Below are 22,763 nucleotides of genomic sequence, written 5' to 3'. Positions count from 1 at the left end.
GTGTAGTGCTAGCAAGTGGTCATATCACTTCACACAGAGGTTTGAAGGCCCAGAAAAAACACATTGTTTTCTTCACATTTTTCCATAGGCCTTCATATCCCTACAGCTGCATTATCTACCTCTGTCGAACCAGCTTCACCAGACTCCTCCTTCCCTTGACTTTCACCTGGCAGTAGATGTTCTGTCAGGCTGTAGATGAGCAGAAGGAAAGCTAGATCAGTATAGCTCTGCTGAAAGACCTGCTGCTCCTTCCTTCCCTCAGCTGTCACCTGGCAGCAGCCAATGCATTAGACTACAACAGAGAGAAGGGAAGCAGGGGCACTCCACTGGATCTGCTGAGCAAGCAGCATTTGGCTCCTATTCTCCTTGAACTGTTCCCATTCCAGTTGGTCATTATCAGAACTTTGTAGCTAAGAAATAGTGCCCAAGCTTGCTTTGTTCCTTCTCCCTCGCAGTTCCTTTTCCTTTTGTATTGTTTAGATTTTGAGCCTGAAGGCAGGGACTGTGATATTACCAATTTCTATAAGCCACTCTGAGAGCCTTTTTCACTGAAGATCGGGGCAAAAATGTTTCAGATAAATAATAAAATCTAATTTTAATCCTTACAACAGCTCTGTAAACTAAGTCAGTAACATTATCACCCATACAACAGATGGGGGGACTGAGGAGAGAGAGTGGCTTGCCTAAGACCACTTGGTGAGTTCATTGCAGAGGAAGATTTGAGTACTGAATTCCTCATTCGCAGCTCATTCTGGTAGCCACAATGAAACAGACTTTTTCATGTCTCCATAGTTCTGATAAAAATGAAAATATCTCCCCAATTCTGAAAATTAGTGACCCAAGAACTACATAACAAAAATAAACATCAAATGAGAACATATGGTTTTGCATGATAAAAGGAAATATATCTCTGGATGAATACTTTACACACCATCACACTAGAAGCAGGTAATTTGCTTCCATACTCCAAACCTGATTTAACTTTAACACTAAAGTTTTTATTCTGTCAGATGTTATATAACAACATTTTGCAAAGACATAATTTGGTCTTGAAAATGTTCCAAAGTGTTTTTAAGTTATGGATATCTAGTATGTCCTGATTAGGCCTGCATGATCAAGTTGTTGGCTCCCTTGTGCTCAATCGCAAATTTCCACTGATTTCAACTGAACCACAAATTTTCTCTGTTTGAAGACTGGCAGTGTTATGCTAGTGGGTGTAGTTGCTTCAAGAAAACTGTGGTAAAACAGTAAATGATCCTCCATAAGGCATTATGCCCAACATACAGAGATGAACACAAACACACACCCCATCACCACAAGTATGAAAGCAATGCCTTGTCACAACTACATAAAGCTTACAGTTTGCAAACGGAAACTTACAGGCAGAAAAGATCAGGGAAGAGAATATTAAATCCACAGTATGCATGACAATATCTGCGAAAAGCCTAATATTTACCATAGTCCAGCTGCATGGAGGGAAATCTCACCTCTTTCCTGTGCTTTAGTAGTTAATAAAGTTGCAAACAGTCCAGGAGCTGTTTTTGCTGGATACAGTTTGCTTCTTCTGTTAGAACTGCAGTGGTTTCTTCAGTGCAACATATAAGGAAACCAATGACAACTTCAGGTACTTTTTTCAAATTACCTATTTTTTTAACTACTATTCCTTTTGTCACTCCTATATTCCCTTTCACCCCAAACTTGTTGCCCTTCCATATTTTCCAAAGGAGCTGCAGAAATTCAGAATCTCCATATCCTAGCAGTGTTGGGCAACCTATTACTGGGACTTCTTTGGCACATATACATCTTCAGCTTGGGTAGCAACTGGTACAATTGCTCCTCCAACAACTGGCCTAGCCTGAAGAGGGGTTTAACAACTGCAACAGTCTGCTCACGGCTAATGATATAGGCAGTATGTGTCAGAAGGCACCTCCTCCTCCTCTTCTTACAAAAGGCAAATTCATTCTACATTTCAGGAATACAGTGTTTGCGAGAGCCTGTCTGCTAAGGATTTCCATAGCTACTGCCTGCTGGGGTAGGGAATAAGGAAGCTCACCCTCAAAAGAAAGGACTCCTGTGTACTCTGTTTTTCATATACATTCAGCAAATATTTAATATATGGGTACTCCTTAAGAATAGTATGGGAAATCAGAACAAACCCATAGTACATATTAATCTCTGCTTTGCAATAAAAAGAAATACATTTGGTATAAACTTTGTCTGTTGCTCATAACCAGAATTATGGGGGGTAATACAATAAGTATAACCATAGACAGAGGATTTGCCTGATGCAAGTAAACATTTACATTTTTATAGGCAACTTTTCCAGAATTCAGTGCACAAAGTTTGCATGAAATTTAATATGAGGCCTGCCAGTTTTTAGTTTAATTTATATCACAAATTGGACAGCATACAATACATAATTAACTTCAGAATATTATGAAGTTTGAAGCTGTTGTATGAATCCTGTCTGGGAGAAAGGCTAGCATTTCCAGTCCATCAAAGTTTATGCAATAAATATCATCCTTCTCATGGACAAAAATCCATGATTTGATACCCTGGCTTGTTAACTAACCATAATTATAACAAATCAGTTCTCAAAGTTTGGATGTAATGGGATAGTGGATAGTTCAAAAGCAAAGGCTTTCTGATCTTCCCCTTGCATGTGCAAAGGGCAAAAGGAGTGTGCAAACACAACTATCTTGAAATGACAAAGCATCGTTTTTCATGTTTGAGCTAGGCTGGTGTGTCTTGTTATGTGGACCCAGCAGCATAACAATATTTGAAATTAAGAGTTACTAACTCAACTTTTCTCTTAATTATTCAGTTTAAATGCCTTTAACAGCATATGCACAATTTGGCCATGAGCCAACAGGCTTCCTCATTGCAAACTAGGGTTGGAAAATGATCCCCATGCAAGCACAAGCTGTCACTGTTTCTCACCCCAAGCATATACAGGACTCTATATCAGTGGTTCCCAACCTGGGGGCCGGGACCCCCAGGGTCCCCCCAAAGTAATCCAGAGGGGGCTGGGAACGGTAAATAAATGAATTATTTATTAATTTTTTTAAAAAAGTCTTCACTCCTTGTACACTGTCTGCTTTCCGCTGCCGCTGCAGATGACACCTCCCCCTTGCTCCAAACAAGAGGGGAGGCCTTTTGCTGAAGCACCAGAGCATCTTTCAGGTGCACTAAGGGCAGGCATCTGCCTATAAAATACATGGCAGATGCCAAAGGAGGCTGAGGGTGGAGCTACCAGAAAGAAGAGGGGATTACTATCACTGATTCCCGTCTCCTTGCACTGCCGTTACTGGCAACGCCCTTGCTTAGAATGAGAGGAGAGGGCTTTTTGTGAAGCAAAAAGAAGCAAGCCTGCAAAGAAAAGCTGCTTTCCCCCTTCCTTCTTGGCAGCCAGCCTACCACCCTGGGGGGAGGGGGTCACAATTTTTTTTCCAGCTTAGGGGGTCCCATGCTCATAAAGGTTGGAAAACACTGCTCTATATCATGATTGTTAACTTCTGTTCAATTACAATACTCCTCGGTCTCTGAAGATGTGATAACCTAATTACTATCTTGGGAACTGTGGAATAAAAAGCTAATTATATATTAGTTACTATCTACTGTCTGTCTAGATTCTAGGCAGAGTTCCATTTACAGACTTGAGTGTTGTCATTCAACATAACCGCCTATATCTGGAGTTGTTTAGTTTCAAACTTCAGTTTAGTTTACTGTGTACTTATCTTGATGTGCATGTGTATTTTGCCCTTTGGAGTGGGAGGAGGAACTACACGTCAAAGAAAACTTTGTCAATGTGACCTTAATCAGTCAACAGTTAGGCAGTAATACTTAACTTTTAATTACAGTTCTATAAATTTAGAGGATCTCAATGGAAACAAAACACATTATTCCAACAATGAGAAGTGTATTTCTGTTGTTCTCTGTAAAACATAATACACCATAAATGGAAAGGAAAATTGTCTCTGACAGCACAGTCTTATACATATGTATTCAAAGATACATAGTTCAAAGCGATTCATTCCCAGAAAAGTAGGCATGGAGTTGCAGTCTGAATGGAACAAAGTTTCACTGCAAATATTTCATAGGTTTTATTGTGTAGATAATAAATATTTACAAAGACAGTCACTAGATCGCAGCACCTCTTCCACAGTTCTACTGGGAATCTTTTCTGCATCCATCCATACTGCAGAATCTGCCAAAGGCACAGATATTAAGAATTGGATCATTTTGATATCTGAAATAAAAGCACATGTACCAATAGATCAAACACATTTAACAGCATACATTGCACAAATGTACATTGCTCTGCATCCACAAACCCATCCATATACTTAAATACACATATCTTTACTCAGGCACTATATCAATGTAAGGTTTTAAATATAAATTTATATTATGAGCTACATTGGGGATTTTAGTCAAAAACAGGATACAAATCTAAAGATAAATAAATGTTGATTCAAATCCTAAACGTGACTGCAGGAGTAATATGGTGGATTCACATATTTTCTTTTCTTAAAGATACGATTAGATCCCGTTCTTATCTACGTTTTCGCGGAAGTAATCCCACTTATTTCAGATGGACTAAGCAAGCAAGCGTGCATAGCGTATCAGTTGTGCATCACAGTTCGCTTCACATTTTCTTTGAAATAGGTGCCAATGGGCACAATGAAGTTTCCTCCCAAAGTCAGGCACGATAACCCCAAGGTGCACCATGTGCATTTAATCAGCTTGAGCTTCCGCAGGAGAGCTACAGTCAGGAGGAACTAAACTGGTACTCTGTCCCCTCCCTGTTCTAGATTTGAAAACGGCTGCTAGAAAAGCAGCCTCCACAACCCCAGCAGTAGGAAGCTCGAGGGCGCCACCACGACAACCTCCGAGCCTCCGGCAAAAGTCATTCCGCGTAACGCATGCTCCGTACAGTTTCCTCTAACCCAAACTCCCTTTCACTTTCAACGCCCGGCCTTTCCCTTCTGCCCATCACTTTCTAAACCCCGCCTTAGGCGGAAGACGTCCTAAACGTCGATTGGCCAAGGATTTCCCGCTTCCTTCTTCCCCTTCGACAACCCGCCATTTTGAAACGTTGTTGATTTTCTAGGGAAAAGAAGAGTAACACCAACCTCACGCCTAGTCCCGCCCCCTCCTTCGTCTCTGCCAGTCGCTGAGGGTTTTTTTAATTGTTGTTGTTGTCGCCATCGCTGCTGCCGCCCCCGTCGTTGCCGTTACCGTTTTCTTAGAAGTGCCCACGAGATCCGTTTCGCGACGAGGTGGGTGTTCTGTTACTCCCGTAATAACGGTCGAAGAAAATATCTCCATGAGCCTGAATGGAGGGGCGGTTGTTGCCTCGTTCCAAACGTCCAAAAACCGGCCTTGGGCTACGCGCGGTACTCTGTATAAGAGGATTTAAAAGGGAGACCTTTCTTTTCTTCGCCCCGAGCCTGTCAATACGTTTCTCGCCGGAATTCTATTGTCTGTCACTGCCCTTGTCAGGCGCATAACCACCTACTTATAGGGAGGGGGAAACCGAACAACTTTTTGGCTTGTCTGTGTCTGTCTTTGCTGTCATGGTCATGGAAGCTCTAGAGTTATCATGCTTAAAAGGTTTTTGGTATTTAATTTTATTTCTATTATTACTAACAATACCCAAGATCCGCCAACCAGAGCCAGCCACCAAAAATACGCACTTACAGTTAAAAAATTCTAGGCAAGGAATATTTTTATGAGTGCCGAAATTCAACTTTTTGATACTGAGCTACACACATTTCCATTGAACAACCAAAAAAACTACAGACAAGAGCTTTCCTGTTTCCCAAACAACAGGAAAGGTTTACTGGGGGACAGAGTATGTTACAGTGGGAGCATCATCCTGGAAGGCCCAATCGACACATAATTTCCCCCACATTTATGTTTTGAGTGTGGTTCTGTGTACTGAAACACATGATGTTCCCGAGAAAGAATCAGGTCTACCATGTGGGTAGAATTTTTTCATTTCTTACTCTTCTATGCACCTTGTTTTTGATGCAGCCCACTCCTCCTAGAAATATTTTCATATATAAACATTTGATATATTTAGGTCTGCACTTTGCAGATTTAACGATGAGTACGTCCTATTGATCTCTATAGGAATGTATTTGATTGTTCAATGTAAGCCTACATCAAAAAGCATACATACTGTAATTACAGGCAATGATAAATGAAAAATGTTAATAACTCCAATTATGATAATTACAGGTTGGTATTTTCCTTTCACAATTGGTGTTTGGATTATATCAATTTAAGAATAAGGAAAAATGAAAAGAGTAAAACCACATTCCAAATTCTGCACAAACTCTTTCTAATGTACCCATTGACAGGAAACAGTTTCAGGAAGTATAACAGACCCAGCATGCCTTGCCTTGTTTCCAGTGAAAGGGAATTGCTGATATGGCACATTTCATAAGTTTCATTGAAGCCATTTTCTTTTGCTGGTAGCAAATGTGTATACCACAGAGAATGTACACTCGTGCGATGTTGCATGTGAATAACTGTGCAAGTGAACAGCCAAACTACTTCTGTACCCACTTACACAGAATACAGTCGTTGACTTCATGGTCGTTGCTTCCCTAACAGTGAACTTCATTGATTAAGAACACTAGAAATATTGAGTACCCATGGTTGACTCCGGCGAAGGATGGTTCATCATTCTCCAAAATTGATGTTTTGGTGTCCATGTTATTTTCTGCCGCAACAGACAGGCTTTGTTGGTCTGCATGCTAAATTTACAAAGATAAGAACTGTTGACCCCATGGACACAGAATTGCACCTTGCAGCACTGACTGGTTTGGTGCTTTGTGTTTTAATCCTGACAGTGGCTGTTTTGTTGTGCTTCAAATTCACCATGTTGTGTTTGGCACCTGGTAAGTTTCCCCCCATTCACATTTGGACTGTTGTGCGGTCAGTCGGTCACCTAGAAGACTCTTCTCAGTGGCAAACACACTCCCCTTTCATGTGGGGTGTCTCCCAGGGATCGCAGCTGTCGCACTAGCTGTGCCACCCAATCCAGTCCAGTTCAGTGCCAGAATTGGATCAGTTCAGTGAACTAATTCCACACCAACACCAGCTAAATCATTTGTATGGGCACCGGCCCGCCTTTGCAGGGTTGTTGTTCCATGGTTCCAATTTTTGGATACCGAGCCACACACATTTTAAGCGAACATCCATACAAAGTACAGAGAAGAGCTTTCCTGTTTCACAACCACCAAGAAAGGATTTTTTGGCAACAGAGTATGTTACAGTGGGAGCCCCATCCTGGGAAGCACAATCGATAGTTAAGTTTCCCCCCATTCACATTTGGACTGTTGTGAGGTCAGTCAGTCACCGAGAAGACTCTTCTCAGTGGCAAACACACCAACACCAGCTAAATCATTTGTATGGGCACCGGCCCGCCTTGCAGGGTTGTTGTTCCATGGTTCCAATTTTTGGATACCAAGCCACGTACATTTTAAGTGAACACCCATACAAAGTACAGAGAACAGCTTACCTGTTTCACAAACTCCAGGAAAGTGTGAGAAGGTCAAAATAAAGGCACCAACTCACATTTGTTCAGTCAAAGCTCTACATTTATTAGAGAAATGTTACATCGCATTCTCTCGTGAAAGCCTCAGTTCTTTCCAGCCCCATATCTTTAACAGAGGTTTCCTTCTCAGAAAGATGCTTCCATCTTTCGGGGCTTGTAGATGAGTGAATTCACTCTGTGAGTGTATTTTCCTACATGGCTACAATCCTATCCACATTTACTTCGAAGTCCATTGGATTGGTCTGCACAGCACACTGATCAGTGTGGGACCGGCTTCCAAGTAAACGTGCATGGATCATGATCTCTGCCTGCAGTCCCTAGAAATCTTACTTTTCAGTAAGCAGACGGGTGGGTTTTGCGAGCATGAAGAGAGATGCTGTAATTTGCACTAAGGGGGTTAATGAAGAGTTTCACGAGGCATAAGCAGCCAGCCGCTTCAAAATGAAACACGCGACTGATCAGATTGAAGTATTTGCAGTCACACTGGTGCACCTTTTCTTCAAGCACCCCTCTGCCTGCTCCATACCAACACAAGCATCATTCTCCAAATCAGCCTCCCTGGGGTCTACAGTTCCACCCGCCACACCCTCCTTTCCCGGGAAAAACTGGATTGAGGTTGCCCCCTGGTGTTCTGAGATGGAATATATTGTGCAGGAAACAGCAAGATCGGTTGAGGAAGTTTTCTATTAAGCAGCCGGAAACGAACTGACGAAGAGGACAGAGCAAGGGGGCGGTGTCGGGGAGGATCCAAAAAAGAAGAAGAAGAGAAACGTTTACACGCACTGAAGTGGACGCGGTTTTTCAAGGTAAATCCTGTTTTTAACTGCATCGATTAAACCTGGTGTTAAAAGCAAAAGCACCACAATGCAAGCGCTTTCGTTAAAACGTCGAGTAAACGGTCCAAATTTAAAGGATCTCCATTTTGGACCAGATGCAGATTTTCTTGCCGTGTAAACAAGCTGATTGTTGTTATGGCATAAATGTGAGTGGTTTATTGGTCACCCTATCGTTAAGCTGCATGAACTGGCTTCCTACACAGGTAGGTTTATATGAACGTGTGGATGTAATAAGTAAATGTTTCCCATAGTGGGCCCCAAAGGCCAAGACCATACAAGCAAAGGTAACTATGTTCCACTCCTATGTAGAGTACAAGTGAAAACAGTCAGGGATGTAATACTGTACTGTATACTGCATATTGTATTTTGACTTGTGTGTGGGTCTTTTCCATCCTTCTAAATTCATGTCTTTGGTTTAAGTGGGGATATGATCCGAGTTGGTGATGTATGAAAGCAGAAGACACTGATTATTCTACTACATATTATATGGTGTATTCGCATCCGTTGAAACTATGCCTGTACCATACACGCAATTAGTAGAATGTGTGATCTTTAGGAGAGCCATTTTCTCAGTTTTTGGGTTCTTCACCTCCTTTTTTCCCACTGAAGGGTCATATGGTCCACTTTGTGAAATCTTGTTAGAAGGACATACCTTATTCTTTTTAAGTGATGGGAACCTTTATAACTAGGAATCCTTATTAAAATCCAAATTGTGTGCTCAAAGAGTACGCAGTTCATTTTTCAAGCATCTGTTCAGCGTCCATGCTTTAATTTGTATTCATATTTACATTGCAAAACTTGAAATTTTTATTTTTTACAAGTACTGTTGGAATTGGAGAAGTAGTATGGATAAGTCAGAGGCAATGAGGCATTGTGGGTGTAAAAGGGACAGTAGGCTATGAGGAAAAAATAGCAGTGCAGAGCACGCTTTTGCCTTTTTCAGATGCTACCTGTATTTATATATCATTAAAACTATATTCTAAAAATGTCCTTTTTAACAAAAGATACAAGACTCTGTTCATATAAAATAACAGTGGATAAATATTGTTATGTATAACCAGTTGTATAGAAAAATTTCCTTCTCAAGTTGCTTATTCCAACTTCAGTAAATGGTTTTGCATTTGCCCACTCCTTTGCTGATGTTTAGCAGCATATTTATTCGATATGTTTTATCTAGTACATAAAGAAGATGATGCCAGACTTGTAATAAAATAGTCAGATAACTGTTAATAACCAATGTAGTATGTGAGCACTCCTTAATATTCCTGCTGTTGAGGATTCTGTCCTGTGCTGCAAGAAAGATGGAAAGGCACACTTTCAAATGTTATTTTTATACCAGTCATATTGACATATATTTTTCCTCTGTCTTTCCATGCAGAAGAATCAATCATGTCATCTGTAACTGAAAAAGATGATTCACTGTCTGCTGAACAAACAGAAGAAAGAGAAACTGAAAACAAAGTTGAAGATAGTGAGGAAGAGGAAGAGGAGGAGGAAAAAGGTGGGAATGTGCCTACATAAAGGAACATAGAACCTGTGCTAAACTTAATATTTAGGTCAAGATTAAATAGGCTGCGTGTGCAATAGGACATTTTAGAATGTTCTCCAATTTTAGTCCCTTTCTCCCATACAAGCAGAAGCCCTCTTGAATAGAGTTCAGTGTAATGTGACTAGCTGCAGTTGGAAAGAAAAAGAACTTTCTGTTCAGTGTCTAATATCAGATGGAACATTGACATGAAACATTTTCACGTATATGTGGGAATGTAATTAAAAATATCTGCTGTAAAGTAATATGTACTCTTCCTCCTTGATAAATATAAAGGATAAGTTTTCTACCTGAGAACTTGCAAAATTAACCATTTGAGAAGGCTTGCTTTCTCCTCGCACTCTATGGTAATTAAAAATGCTTCTGGGTGTATAACAGATTTGTATCCTTGTTAAATGATTGAGGCTCTAGCATTCTGCATTATTAAGTTTCTAATTAGATATATACCTACCTGAACAAGGGCTTCCTTCTGTCCACTATTCTCTTGGTTCCTCAAGAGCCAAGAACTGCACTCTGAGCACACACCAAGTAGCCTTAAGCTCAGAATAGAAGACTACTGTCTGAGGATGAGAGGGAGAAAATAAGCTTTAAGTAGATCAGGGAGATAATTATCACTAGGGAGAAATGACATTAATAAGTTACAGGCAGCAGTGCAGTGAGTATAATGCACTAGGGGTGCAGGAAATTGTAGGAAGAGGAGAGTCAATGAGGAAGAACAGTATAAAGTGAACAGGTTTTGTATAGGTGAAGTATGAACACATATTCCCCTTCCTCTTTTTAAATAGGAATAGGGTTCATATGAACATTATGTTGCATGTGAGTAGGGTTTTTAAAAAACTAGGTTGTGCATTTTATCTGGTTTGCCTGATTTATCAGCTATGACCATCCTGGGCAGGGATAGTCTGATCTTGGTAGTCCTTGCATTGGTAACCTCAAGGCTGGATTCCTGCAATGCACTGTATATGGAGCTGCCCTTGGCCCTGGTTCAGAAGCTCCAGCTGGTGCAAAATGCGGAGGCCAGATGGGAGCATATGGCTGAAAACATGTGACACCACTTTTAAAACATCTACATTGGCTGCCCATCTGCTACTGAGCAATGTTCAAGGTTCATGTATGTTAGGGACCGCCTGAACCCTTATATCCTAGCTCAATCACAGAGATCTGCAGGAACAGCTTTGGTTGTCCCCCAAGTTGGCGAGGCTCATTTAACATCGACACGAAATTGAGCCTTCTGTGTCATCGCCCCAGTCCTCTGGAATGCTCTGCCAACAAAGTCTCACCAGGCACCTTCTGTTTTAACTTTTAAGTGCCTGCTGAAAACCTTTCTGCTTTGCCAGGCTTATGCAGGCAATTAAGAACATGCTTTTTTTCTTTTCTTTTTTTGCAACAATTGACCTTTGTTTTTATTGTATCTTTAATGCTTTTTTTAATTCTAGGGTTGTTGTTGTTTTAAACATGTTGTAAACTGCTTTGATGTTTTTAATGAAATAGCGGTATACAACTATTTTTATAAATAATAATTATTTTTATTTTTATTTACTTATTTAAAATATTTGTATCCTGCCATTCTGTTTCAAATTGAGGCAACCAAGCTGACTGACATTAATACAACCAATATTTGTTCTTCTGTTTTGAGTAAGTTTTGTGACTCCTAGTTTGTGGTCACAGTTGTATATTAAGCAAAGCAGTGGCTTAGTCTTTGGGAATCAATTTTCTGGAATCATCAGGATTATCAAGCACCCCTAAAACACCCAGCTTTTGCTATGATAGCCCGCACCTCATAAGGAAGTTTTGGTTTAGGCCTGAAAAGGTCTCAAGAGAGACTCCATTACAGGAAATAAGGCACATATGTTGCAAGCAAGCTGAGTTGCAATAGCATTTGGTAAATTCATTGTCTTCTTTCATTATAAATTTCTATCTTCCCTCCCTTATCATTTGGAAATTTAAAGGTAAACAAAAGAGCATCAGATTCACCTAAGTATCACTGTTTCCTTCCCCCCCTCCTCACAATTACTAATCAAATAGTTTTCAATAGCCTGAAGGCTCATGCTAGCAGAACCCAAATATTTTTTCTCAATCTCACCTGGACAGCAGAATAAGATTTTCCAAGCCATTTTGCAAGCATTTTAGACAAACTGTTCTTGACTGGCACCATTAAAAAACTTTCAACATCAATTTACTGTCAAGAAGACAGAATTTACAGTCTTTGTTTTTACGTTAATTTTCGAGCCCAACTCAAGGATAAGGGGTGATGCTTTTCAAGATTAAGAATCTCTTGATACCCAAGGGACCTCACCTCTCTACCCAGAACCTCTCCTACGGATCCCTCCTTCTCCCTTCCCTCAGTCCTTTCGTTGCTGAAGAACCATCCACCATAAAACCCCAACTTCACAGAATGAGGAAAAGTATCAGTTTCTCTCTCTCTCTCCCTCTCTCTGTTTCCCTCAGGGCATCGGAGTCAGAAGCAATTTTGGGTGGGGTCGGAGTTGGTAGAAATGTACCGACTCCGGCTTCAAAATAAAAACTTTCATAGGAATTTAGGAAAGTGTTCTTGTTCAGAAATTTTAATCAAATAAATATATGTTCTATCAATCTAGCCTGATGATTCACGTGGTGGTGATGAAATGCCTTGTGCTACCATTTTACTACAGTAAATTTGTTATTACTAGTTAATAAACATTTGCCATTTATGAAGGAGTCGGAGTCAGAGTCGGACAGTAGAAAAATAGAGGAGTCGGAGTCGAAGGTCTGGCATACCGACTCCACAGCCCTGGTTTCCCCTTCCCCCATCTTCTATTTTCAAGCTTCAACGGGTCTCTCTTTCTTTATTCCCTTTGCCATCCCCCACACTTTTCCAATTTCTTTATTCTAATTCTTGCCTTAAAACATTTCCAAAAGCCCCACAAAATCACTATCCAAACTTCCTTTATTTCTCTCTCCTTTTACTACTTTAACTCTTCAGCCAACATCCCCCCCCCATCTCTTTTCCTGACGACATCCTAATTTTCCTATCTGTATCCAGGATTGGTTTTTAAGAATGGTATTGGTTTTAAGGTCTTCTAAACTCAGCCTAGTATAAGTTTACTGTTTATTGATTTTGTTGAAATGTGCTAATTCCCTTTTAAGAAATAATAATAAATAATTAATTTACTTTTGCTTTATCTTTGTGTTAATGCTTGGGGTGCCAACTCTAGAGTGCTTCCAGGTCTTAATGTCAAAAGATCCCTAAAATGGAGTGTCAGCTTGCATGTGAGAATCATAAGCTTGTGTGCAAACTGCACACTTTATAACATCAGGTTTGATGGTCATTTTAACAATGTTTATACATATGTATCACTGGACTATAAACTCTAGCCAATTGGAGTTGAAAGAGTTCTTTGCTGACGGGATCTCCTCATTGTGTTCTACATTATTCCAATTCTAGTGGTCGCTTTCCTTGTTTCAGGGTTCAGATATTGAAAAGTATGGTGAGTGACTTGCTGATACCATTCAATAAATAAATAAATTCCTATCAGGTTTTCAATTTTTATTAGAATCTATACAAATATGTTAGCTCTTAGAGAGACTAATCATCTTTATTTTCCACATATCTGCTTTTTTAGTTTTTGCAAGAAGGTCAATATATGTTCATATATGGCTACTGTGGGAGTTGGCAAATATTTCCTGTTGGTTGAGAAAGGTGCAGAGGTGAAGTTAGGCTAGTCAGATATATATGTAAAGTTCTCTTCTTTCTAGAGCCAAGCTTGAATTCTTGTTCATGGGTTACCTTTACAATACTTTATAGTCTTGGGGGAAGTTGCATTTTATCAAGTTACTAGAGAAAGGTTTATTGTATTACACCAAAAGGAGTTTCAAAACCATTTGGCCTGAGCCAACTATGTAATTTGCTGCTCATTTGGGGCAATTAGCAATTGCCCTTGGATTGCAAGTGACATAAATGTTTACACATTGTGTATGGGAGTCATTTTTGTTTGTTGACCTTAACATGCTAGTAGCTGGAGGTCAAGGGTAATGTTATCAGTTATCCATTCCCTCTGCTTAACTTCCTGCTGTACTCCAGAAAGAAGATACATCAAGGAGGGTTTACTGCCTCTACTTTCTCTGGGTTTGCAGGATGAAGTATTGGTGGTGAATCTGTCCTTGTGCTCATCTTCACTGTGCAGGAAGAAGTATGGTAGATCATGTCTTTAGTGCAAAATACTTGTATTTTTATTTATTTATTTTATTACATTTATATACCGCCCCATAGCCGAATCTTTCTAGGCGGTTTACAGCAATTAAAAACAAATATACAAATTTTAAAACACAAAAACAATTTAAAAACACAATTTAAATTTTTTAAAAAACACATGCTAAAATGCCTGGGGGAAGAGGAAAGTCTTGACCTGGCGCCGAAAAGATAACAGTGTTGGTGCCAGGTGCACCTCATCAAGGAGATCATTCCATAATTTGGGGGCCACCACTGAGAAGGCCCTCTCCCTTGTTGCCACCCTCCCAGCTTCCCTCGGAGTAGGCACCCGGAGGAGGGCCTTAGATGTTGAGCTTAGTGTACGGGTGGGTTCATGTTGGGAGAGGCGTTCCATCAGGGATTGTGGTCCTAAGCCATGTAAGGCTTTATAGGTTAAAACCAGCACCTTGAATCAAGCTCGGAAACATACAGGCAGGCAATGCAAGTGGCCAGAATCGGTTTTATATGTTCGAACCATCTGGTCCCTGTTACCAATCTGGCTGCTTCATTTTGCACAAATTGCAGTTTCCAAACAGTCTTCAAAGGCAGCCCCACATAGAGCTCATTGCAGTAATCTAACTTGGAGGTTTTTCTAGGTTTGTGTATTTGTCATTGGGTTGCACACAGATCAAATATTGTTACTGTACTTGTTAATTAACTGCCTGTGATTGACTGGTCAAGTATTCCATGAAGTCATGATGTTGAGTGATCCCCTCCCATATATCCTCTTGCATTACTTCATCCTGCAAACCCAAAGGAAGTAGAAGCAGCAGGACGTTAAGCAGAGGGAAAGAATACCTGATGACATGGCTATTTAGCAAATTGTAATGCATTTTCATTTTTATCCTGGAACACCAGGATCAACTTAATGCTACAAAATTAACAAATAAAACAATAACACAGAAGTTTAACATTAAAAAGCAAAAGTCAGTTTTTGATGCGGTACACATTTATAGAAACCATATTTAACTTTGTTAAGTTGTAATAATTCATTACATTTTTTAAGAAGCAACTAATTTGTTTCACTGTTTTGCAATTAGCATAAGAATGATAGTTACTACATGGAGTGGTGGGAGGAGTGAAGTGGCAGGTTGTCTGTCACTTCCTAAGCCTTATCTGCTCCTGCAATTGTGGGTGGGGCATTTTCCATTCTTTTTCCCTGGCAGACCTCAGTTTTAACCACCACCCCAATACTTACCCATGCCCACTCCAAGCTAGCATAGTTTAGTGGCCCAATTCTAAGGCCTTGGCGGTTTCTTCTGCTGGTGGAAGAAACATCTTTGAATGCAGCAGATCTAAGGAAATCTCTATTCCGCTCCTGGAATGCCCTGATTCAGAGTGGAACTTGCCACAGGTGTAGTAGGGGGGCCCATGACAGATATAGCTCAACCCTAATTTGCTCCTGTTTTAGATGTTCTCAGAATGCATTTAAGAATAATGTGTCTGCGCTTTAGCTCTTACAGGTCTTCCCCCCCCTTTGTATGGCAAATAACTGCTTTCCTAAATTTTATACATAATAAATTGTATACATAATAAACTCCGTATTTCAGAAAAGAGTCTCATTGTTGAAGGAAAGAGAGAGAAGAAAAAAGTAGAAAGGCTTACCATGCAAGTCTCATCATTACAGAAGGAACCTTTTACAATTACACCAGGCAAGTTATTTTGTATCTTATACATTGAGCATACATATCTTGTTTGGAAGAAACAAATACTGAGAATTCATCTTGCTCCAAATAATTTAATGGAGTAATAATAAGTGTTTAGATCTGAAGTTTGGTTGTTTGGTCCTTTAAATAGGGGTTGCTGTATTGGTGCAAGCAGCAGTTTGCTTTTGAACAATTGAACCACAGTTCTGTGCTTTGAAAATGTGCTTCTGTGCTTTTCAGGAAATCCCTCTCTTCCTTATTGTTAGGTATTGCTAGAACATGTCTCCCTGACTCGTACAGACTTTGGAGTCTATAAGACAGGAGTGGGGAACCTTCCTATTTGGCCCACCAGACCATTTTTGGAAAGCCACACCCATTTGACCTACCTGTGGGGCAGATGAAAGGGAAGATCAAAAGAACAATAGGGAGCTTAAAGTGAGCTGTCAATTGTTCCTTTGCTGGAGCAAGACAAGTTTCTACCTGCCCATCAGCTATTGGGTGGTGGGAGCCTGCCTTGCCCAAGGAGGGGGAAGAAGTTTCCATTCAATGGAAATCACTTCTCCCTCCTAACACTGATCTTTAAGTCTCTGATTTTTGCAGGTTCAAAGAGCAGCAAGGGGCTTCAAACAGCCCTTGGTAAACATCATCATGCTGCTCTTTAACCCTCTGAAAATCGGAGACTCAGGGAGCAGCTCGAGGTTTGAAAGACCTTTGTATACATCCTTTTACTGCTCCTTGAACTTAGAAAATTGGAGGCTTCAAGAGCAGCATAGAAATGTTTACAAAGAGCTCTTTTAAAGCCCCGCAGTGCACTTTGAAGTCCCAACAATCAGGGCTTCAAAGTACAATGTCATCTGGCATTATTATGATGTCAGTTTATTGACAGATGAGCAGCCTCACCCATCTGCCAAATTTGGCCTGCCAGGGATTGGGGAGATTAAGATCTGGCCCGCCAGCCAGAAAAGGCTCCCCTCCCCTGCTGTAAGAGAAACCTACTTCCGTTACACCTGTGTAAACTCATTGTGTGGCATTGGTATAGTCTTTAATGTTGGCCCCTGTAAGTAGTTTATAAACAGGTTCACACAGTTGAAGTGTTACTGCTAGTTACAAATACGTTTGTAGGTAGTTATACATTGTAGTCATTTCAAAATGCTGAAATTCTTATCTGAATTTAAATATTCAAGACTTGACTGCTTTCAAGAAGAAACATGTTAAGAAGGACATATACAAAAAATTAAATTAAAAACAATATATGTCTGTAGTCCCTGTCAAAAATGGAAACTATGCAGATGATTTTTGCAGATAATCTTTTAAATATATCTGACTGATAAGTATAATTAGCAGACGCTCTTACTTCCTCATAGGTGCCATTTAGTTTAACTAGTTAAATATTAATGTGGTGAGAAGGCTGACAATACATTTTTCATTTCAGGAAAGGGACAAAAGCTTTGTGAAATTGAAAGGATACAGTACTTCTTAAGCAAGAAGAAAACAGATGAACTTCGAAATCTACACAAGCTTCTTTATAACAGGCCAGGCACAGTAAGAAGTTTCATACTATCTTTATTCAAGTTCATTTGAAACTGACACAAAATATAGAATGGCCATGTTTCTGAAGGCTATAATCCTAAAAGTTCTTAAGGTGGAAATACATTCCACTGACATCAGTAGAGTATGTTTTCAGCTAACTGGCCTGGATCCCAAAAGCTACATTTAGATATGCCCAAGGTCTTACCTGTGTTTCCTTGGGATTTTTTTACACACGTACCCCCACACACTTTGAGCAGTTGACCCTGTAGAAACTGCACTTGAAACTCCCTTCTGTTTCAAAAGCAATATGCAAAGTGGTGGTTGGAGTGGAGGGTTGCTGTTCTTATTTATTTATTTATTTATTTATTTATTTATTTATTGCACTTGTATACCGCCCCATAGCCAAAGCTCTCTTTACAGCAATCAAAAACATTAAAACAAATATACAATTTAAAACAACATATATATATTTTTTAAAAAATACTATTTAAAAGTTTAAAACAATATAAAACACATGCTAAAATGCCTGGGAGAAGAGGAAAGTCTTGACCTGGCGCCGAAAAGATAACAGTGTTGGTGCCAGGCGTACCTCGTCATGGAGATCATTCCATAATTTGGGGGCCACCACTGAGAAGGCCCTCTCCCTTGCTGCCATCCTCCGAGCTTCCCTTGGAGTAGGCACCCGGAGGAGAGCCTTTAATCTTGAACGTAGTGTACGGGTGGGTTCGTATCGGGAGAGGTGTTCCATTAGGTATTGTGGTCCCAAGCCGTATAAGGCTTTATAGGTCAAAACCAGCACCTTGAATCGAGCTCAGAAACATACAAGCAGCCAGTGCAAGCGGGCCAGAATCGGTTTTATATGTTTGAACCATCTGGTCCCTGTTACCAATCTGTTCTTAAGCCTGGTTTTTTTTATTCTGACATTTCATCCTTGCTTTGATTGAGATTTCTTCTAAAACAAGTGGCCCTGTAACAAAACCTTGTTTTGTGCAGTGTTGATTCAGGTTCCTGCAGTGTCCTTTTCCAGGGTACTCAATTATATTACCCTTTCCTTGGTTTTGTGTTCTTATGCCCCCTCCCCCAATAATCAGTGTTCTGTGGCCACTGAACATGCTCAGTCCTCACTGGGCAGTTTTGGGGTCGTTTTTATTTAAATAAATTATACTCTGTAGACTTTGATTTCTCCAAGACTACTGATACCACCTCCTTGTGTGTGAATGATACTATTTTGTATACATAAAAATCCCCACTTGGAGAATGAGTTCACTAAGGGCTGGATCCAATGCTACAGAAGTGGACTTCCACTTCCATAATGGGATTTCATCTAACTTGCCTCCTGCTCCTCCGATCAGATGTAAAGGGTCCCCCAATCCTCTGGAACAGATTTTGAGGGCATGCAGTGGGGAGAGAGGAAGATGAAGTCATCTTTTGCAAGGGGAAGCCTGTTTTGCTTGTGCACAGTCAGGGTTGCATACATAGGATATAACAAAGCATCTAATGTACTCTGTTACTATCCTATCATCTTTATTTATAGAATGTTTAAGCTTATCTTAGTTGTTAAGAGCAAAATTGCTTCATGAACTGTTTCTTAGATATTTGTATTACCTGTATAATTTTCCCATTGAAGCTCCATATAAGCCTAGCAACATTTCAGTCCATACATTTACCTGTTTTTGCAATTTTAGTATAGCTTTTGTTGTTCAGGAATGTAATTTGCAGCATGTAACAGCTCCCTCTCTTGTTGAAAGGTTTTTTGTGGCATGTAAGTGTATATAATCTGTTGAAACATTTGTTCTTGACTCTTTTTCACATATTAAATAGTTATATTCAAAGATGAGCCAAAATTAACATGCTAATTTTACAGCCTTCTTCATAGGCTGCAAGTTTGCACCTCTCCTTCAATGGCATCTTGAAGTTCAGTTGTCTGAACTTGCTTCCCAACTTTACTTTTGAATTCATGCCACAGTGGTCATATATGAGAAGATCAGTATAGCTGCCTACAAAATGCAGAAATGCTTCCCTGTCTTCGCACACTGGGGTGCCCAAAGATAGGAAAATGTTGCCTAGGTAACTGGAGGTCTCTTCTGAAAAATGGCAATAATTATTGTGACTGCAAACAGCCATAGAAGCGATATATTTGAAGGTAAACTTTGTTTTGTAGGAAGTCATAGCCCATTTCTCGTCTGAATTTTCTGCAAAGTGGTACTTGAGCTGAGCCCTACTAATATTTGGCTGGATCCAGACTTGCCCTTCCACGAATGCAAGAACCCTATCCATTTGCAGAAGGGACTCTGGTCCGGTGGAAGGTTCCCACTGGAGGATGGGGCAGGAACATTTTTCTAATTTCCCCTGCTGTAGACCTCCCTACCATTTCCCATACTATTTTGGAGGGTCTCCCAACCTTCTGGAGCAATTTTCAGGGAGCTGCAGGGGGAGGAAGTCAAGTCTGCCCTCTAGTGGGAACATCTTGTGAGCAGAACTTCACCCACAGCAAGTTGGATTCAACCCACTGTGATTACAGAAAAATGAATTCATGAATTTCAGCAGCAGAGATTTCTTCACTAGTAGCTTGGCATTTGAGTAAAACAATTTTTGGTCATAAAACCTAAAATTAGCTGATAATGCGAATTCTGCCTCTTAACATGGACATTATTATTGTGTTCTGTTTTAGGTTGCTTCATTAAAGAAGAATGTGGGCCAGTTTAGTGGCTTCCCATTTGAAAAAGGAAGTGACCAATATAAGAAAAAGGAAGAAATGTTGAAAAAGTAACCTTTAATTTTTTTTTAATATGATTAAGCTGCATAATTTATGTTAATATGTTCATTCAAAATCTTGAGCAGACCAACTGATTTAAGAACAATTTGCCATTCCAGCACATAATTCAGTTAATTTCAGTGTATAAGTATTCTGTTTGAAGCCATATCCATAAATATTACTGCATTATACACATGAACATTTTATATCCAAGACGAATGAGTTTGCTGCTAAATTGTTTCTTATAATAGTTACACTACTTCTTTGAAGATACAGAATATCTTGTTCAATAAAATATTGCAGGTTTTCATATATATAAACTTGCATCACGGCCCTACCAAAGTTAAGCATATTAATTATTATTATTAGATTTATATCCCGCCCTTTCTCCCAGTAGGAGCCCAGGGAGGCATTAATACCTCATTGGTTGTCCCGCTGGGAGAGTTAAGCATGCTTAATTTCCCCCCTTGAAATGGAAGGAACCTAAAAGTGCTTACCTTTGGCTAAATTGTGCCCTGAACATTAAATAGAAACTTTAATTCTCTAGCATCTTAATATTTTTGCAGTACTTTCGTAGAACTTACCCTTTTCCAAAATATATTTGTAGTTATAAGCAGCATAGGAATAATACTGTATTTTTGTGGTGGATTTTAAGATACTCTGGATACTGTACATCATTGCACATGTCGCAAACTCTTCTGGCTCCTGGCAGTTGATAATATTTCCAGTTACCACTATATTCCAAGTTCCAGCTCTTTCCTCCAGACCAGATGTGGGGAGCCTTTGGCCCTCCAAATGTTGCTGAACTACAATTCCCATCAGCCCTAGGAATCATGGCCAATGGCCAGAGATGGTAGAAGTTGTAGTTCAGCAGCATCTGGAGGGCAAAAGGTTCACCACACTTGCTCTGGGCAGGGAGGGCAGAAGCAGCCTCAGGAGTACTTGTGCTGACTACTGGTAAAGATGCTAGCTCACAGAAGTGGCCCTTCCGTTATCATGCAGATTCTTCTATGCCCTGGCAGTATAATCATGTTTTATATAGTGAATGGCTAGATTTGATAACTTCTGAAGGGTGAACTTTATTCCCAAAAGCATGCATGAGTGTCTCTGTCATTGGGAGAGTTTTCAAGCTTCATCAAAGTTTAGTATTTCCCCCTTTCTGTTCCGTTTTTCACCTTGTTTAACATGTAATCACTTAAAATGTGGATCTACCCATATTTTATATAGGGTCAGAGCAATCCTAATCAGGCAGATAGCCATCATATCCTGTATAAATTAAGTTGCATCCTCCTATCTGCTCCTGGCCAGGGGGTCACGGCTGTGGTTGTTGCATTGGGGGGAGAGTGTAAATCTTCATTTTCTGCCCTTACTTTGACTCCTATGGGGTAAATTTAGTTACACCAGAAGTTTTAGTGTTATAAAAACATTAAGCTTTGTGGAGTGAACCAATGAATGAAAGCAATTAGGATGCAATGTAATCTTGTTTGTGCCTTTCTCTGCCCCCAAAGCACCCATTCTCCACCCTTGACACACTCCTTTTTGCCCTTTATACTGACTTAACTTCTACCAGAAGGGTTTCCCTCAAGCAGTATAAGTAGATACATCGGGGTAAATTGTTTACACTGCCGTAAGTTTAGCTCAGCCACAGGATGGAGAGATATGCCGTATTGTAACATCTCATAGCCAGCACATCTGGGGGCTAAGATTGCACTATTGATCTTTGTGTAAACTACAAAATAAATACTCCAGCCTCCTTTTACTTACAATAATTTAAGAAGATGTTCTAAAAAATAAATAAATCTCTAAACCCTTTAACTCCTTATTTGAATTCTGTCCTTTATTGTAAAATCTTTTCTAACCTCCCAGTTAGGAAACATTTCCGGTTTTATTGTAGGTACTATTTTATTTAAAGAGAAGGGCATGTTATCATTGGAAAAAATATTGTAAAATGTCAGTTGTTTTTCTGTAGTATGTTTATTGTTTTCAGTTTTGTGAGTTGTCTTGAGTTTTGAAAAACCAGAACGTGGGGTATAAATAATAAATTCTTCAGTTGTATACTTGTAAAATATAGTTGAAAGTGCAGGTGGTGGTGGTATTTCAGTGTAGAACAGTGTTTGAGAACTCTGAACTTTGCAATATTGTAATATAATTGGTGCTTACATTTAATTTCAACTTTGGAATTCTCAATACGGATAGGCGTAATCCAGTTGAGGAAATAATCCACTGGGTTAAGGTGCCGTCAAACTATTCTCCCCCATATATATTAAGATCAACATTTATAAACTATGTTTATAAACTATGCTGCCCTGGGCTCCTGCTGGGAGGAAGGGCAGGATATAAATCAAATAATAAACAAACAAATAAATAAAAATGTTTAATAAGTGTGTTTCTCTCCAGATACAGAAATGCAATGCTGAAAAGTATATGTGAAGTTCTTGATTTGGAAAGATCAGGAGTTAATAGTGAACTGGTAGCCAGAATCTTAAATTTCTTAATGCATCCAAAACCTTCTGGCAAGGTAAGAGGACGTAATAATAAAGCTATGTTTAGATCATATTTATAATCTGAATGGTGATAATGCTTTTAAATTTTGGCCTTGCTGGTGCTGTACAACATTAAACAGTGGATAAGCTTTAGTAGCACAAAATCACA

General features: G+C 39.7%; 1 protein-coding gene across 5 annotated transcripts in view; it reads left to right on the top strand.

Annotated features, from left to right (window-relative positions):
• The first annotated feature begins 5,081 nt into the window (after nt 1–5,081).
• The window catches only part of DEK (DEK proto-oncogene), a 32,966-nt gene continuing 15,284 nt past the window's right edge, over nt 5,082–22,763 (top strand). For 2 of the 5 annotated variants that reach the window (XM_061593015.1, XM_061593007.1), the window contains exons 1-7: nt 5,082–5,282; nt 8,075–8,376; nt 9,785–9,907; nt 15,731–15,832; nt 17,259–17,368; nt 20,028–20,122; nt 22,509–22,629. In XM_061593015.1, the coding sequence (XP_061448999.1) occupies nt 9,796–9,907; nt 15,731–15,832; nt 17,259–17,368; nt 20,028–20,122; nt 22,509–22,629 (540 nt within the window). In that variant the 5' untranslated portion in view covers nt 5,082–5,282; nt 8,075–8,376; nt 9,785–9,795. The remainder of the gene's footprint in view (nt 5,283–8,074; nt 8,377–9,784; nt 9,908–15,730; nt 15,833–17,258; nt 17,369–20,027; nt 20,123–22,508; nt 22,630–22,763) is intronic. The other 3 variants (XM_061593033.1, XM_061593024.1, XM_061593042.1) reach the window with 3 other exon arrangements.

Source organism: Rhineura floridana, chromosome 1 (assembly GCF_030035675.1).
Source record: "Rhineura floridana isolate rRhiFlo1 chromosome 1, rRhiFlo1.hap2, whole genome shotgun sequence".
In the NCBI taxonomy this organism is placed as follows: domain Eukaryota; kingdom Metazoa; phylum Chordata; class Lepidosauria; order Squamata; family Rhineuridae; genus Rhineura; species Rhineura floridana.
This window is presented reverse-complemented; position numbering and strand designations above follow the sequence as displayed.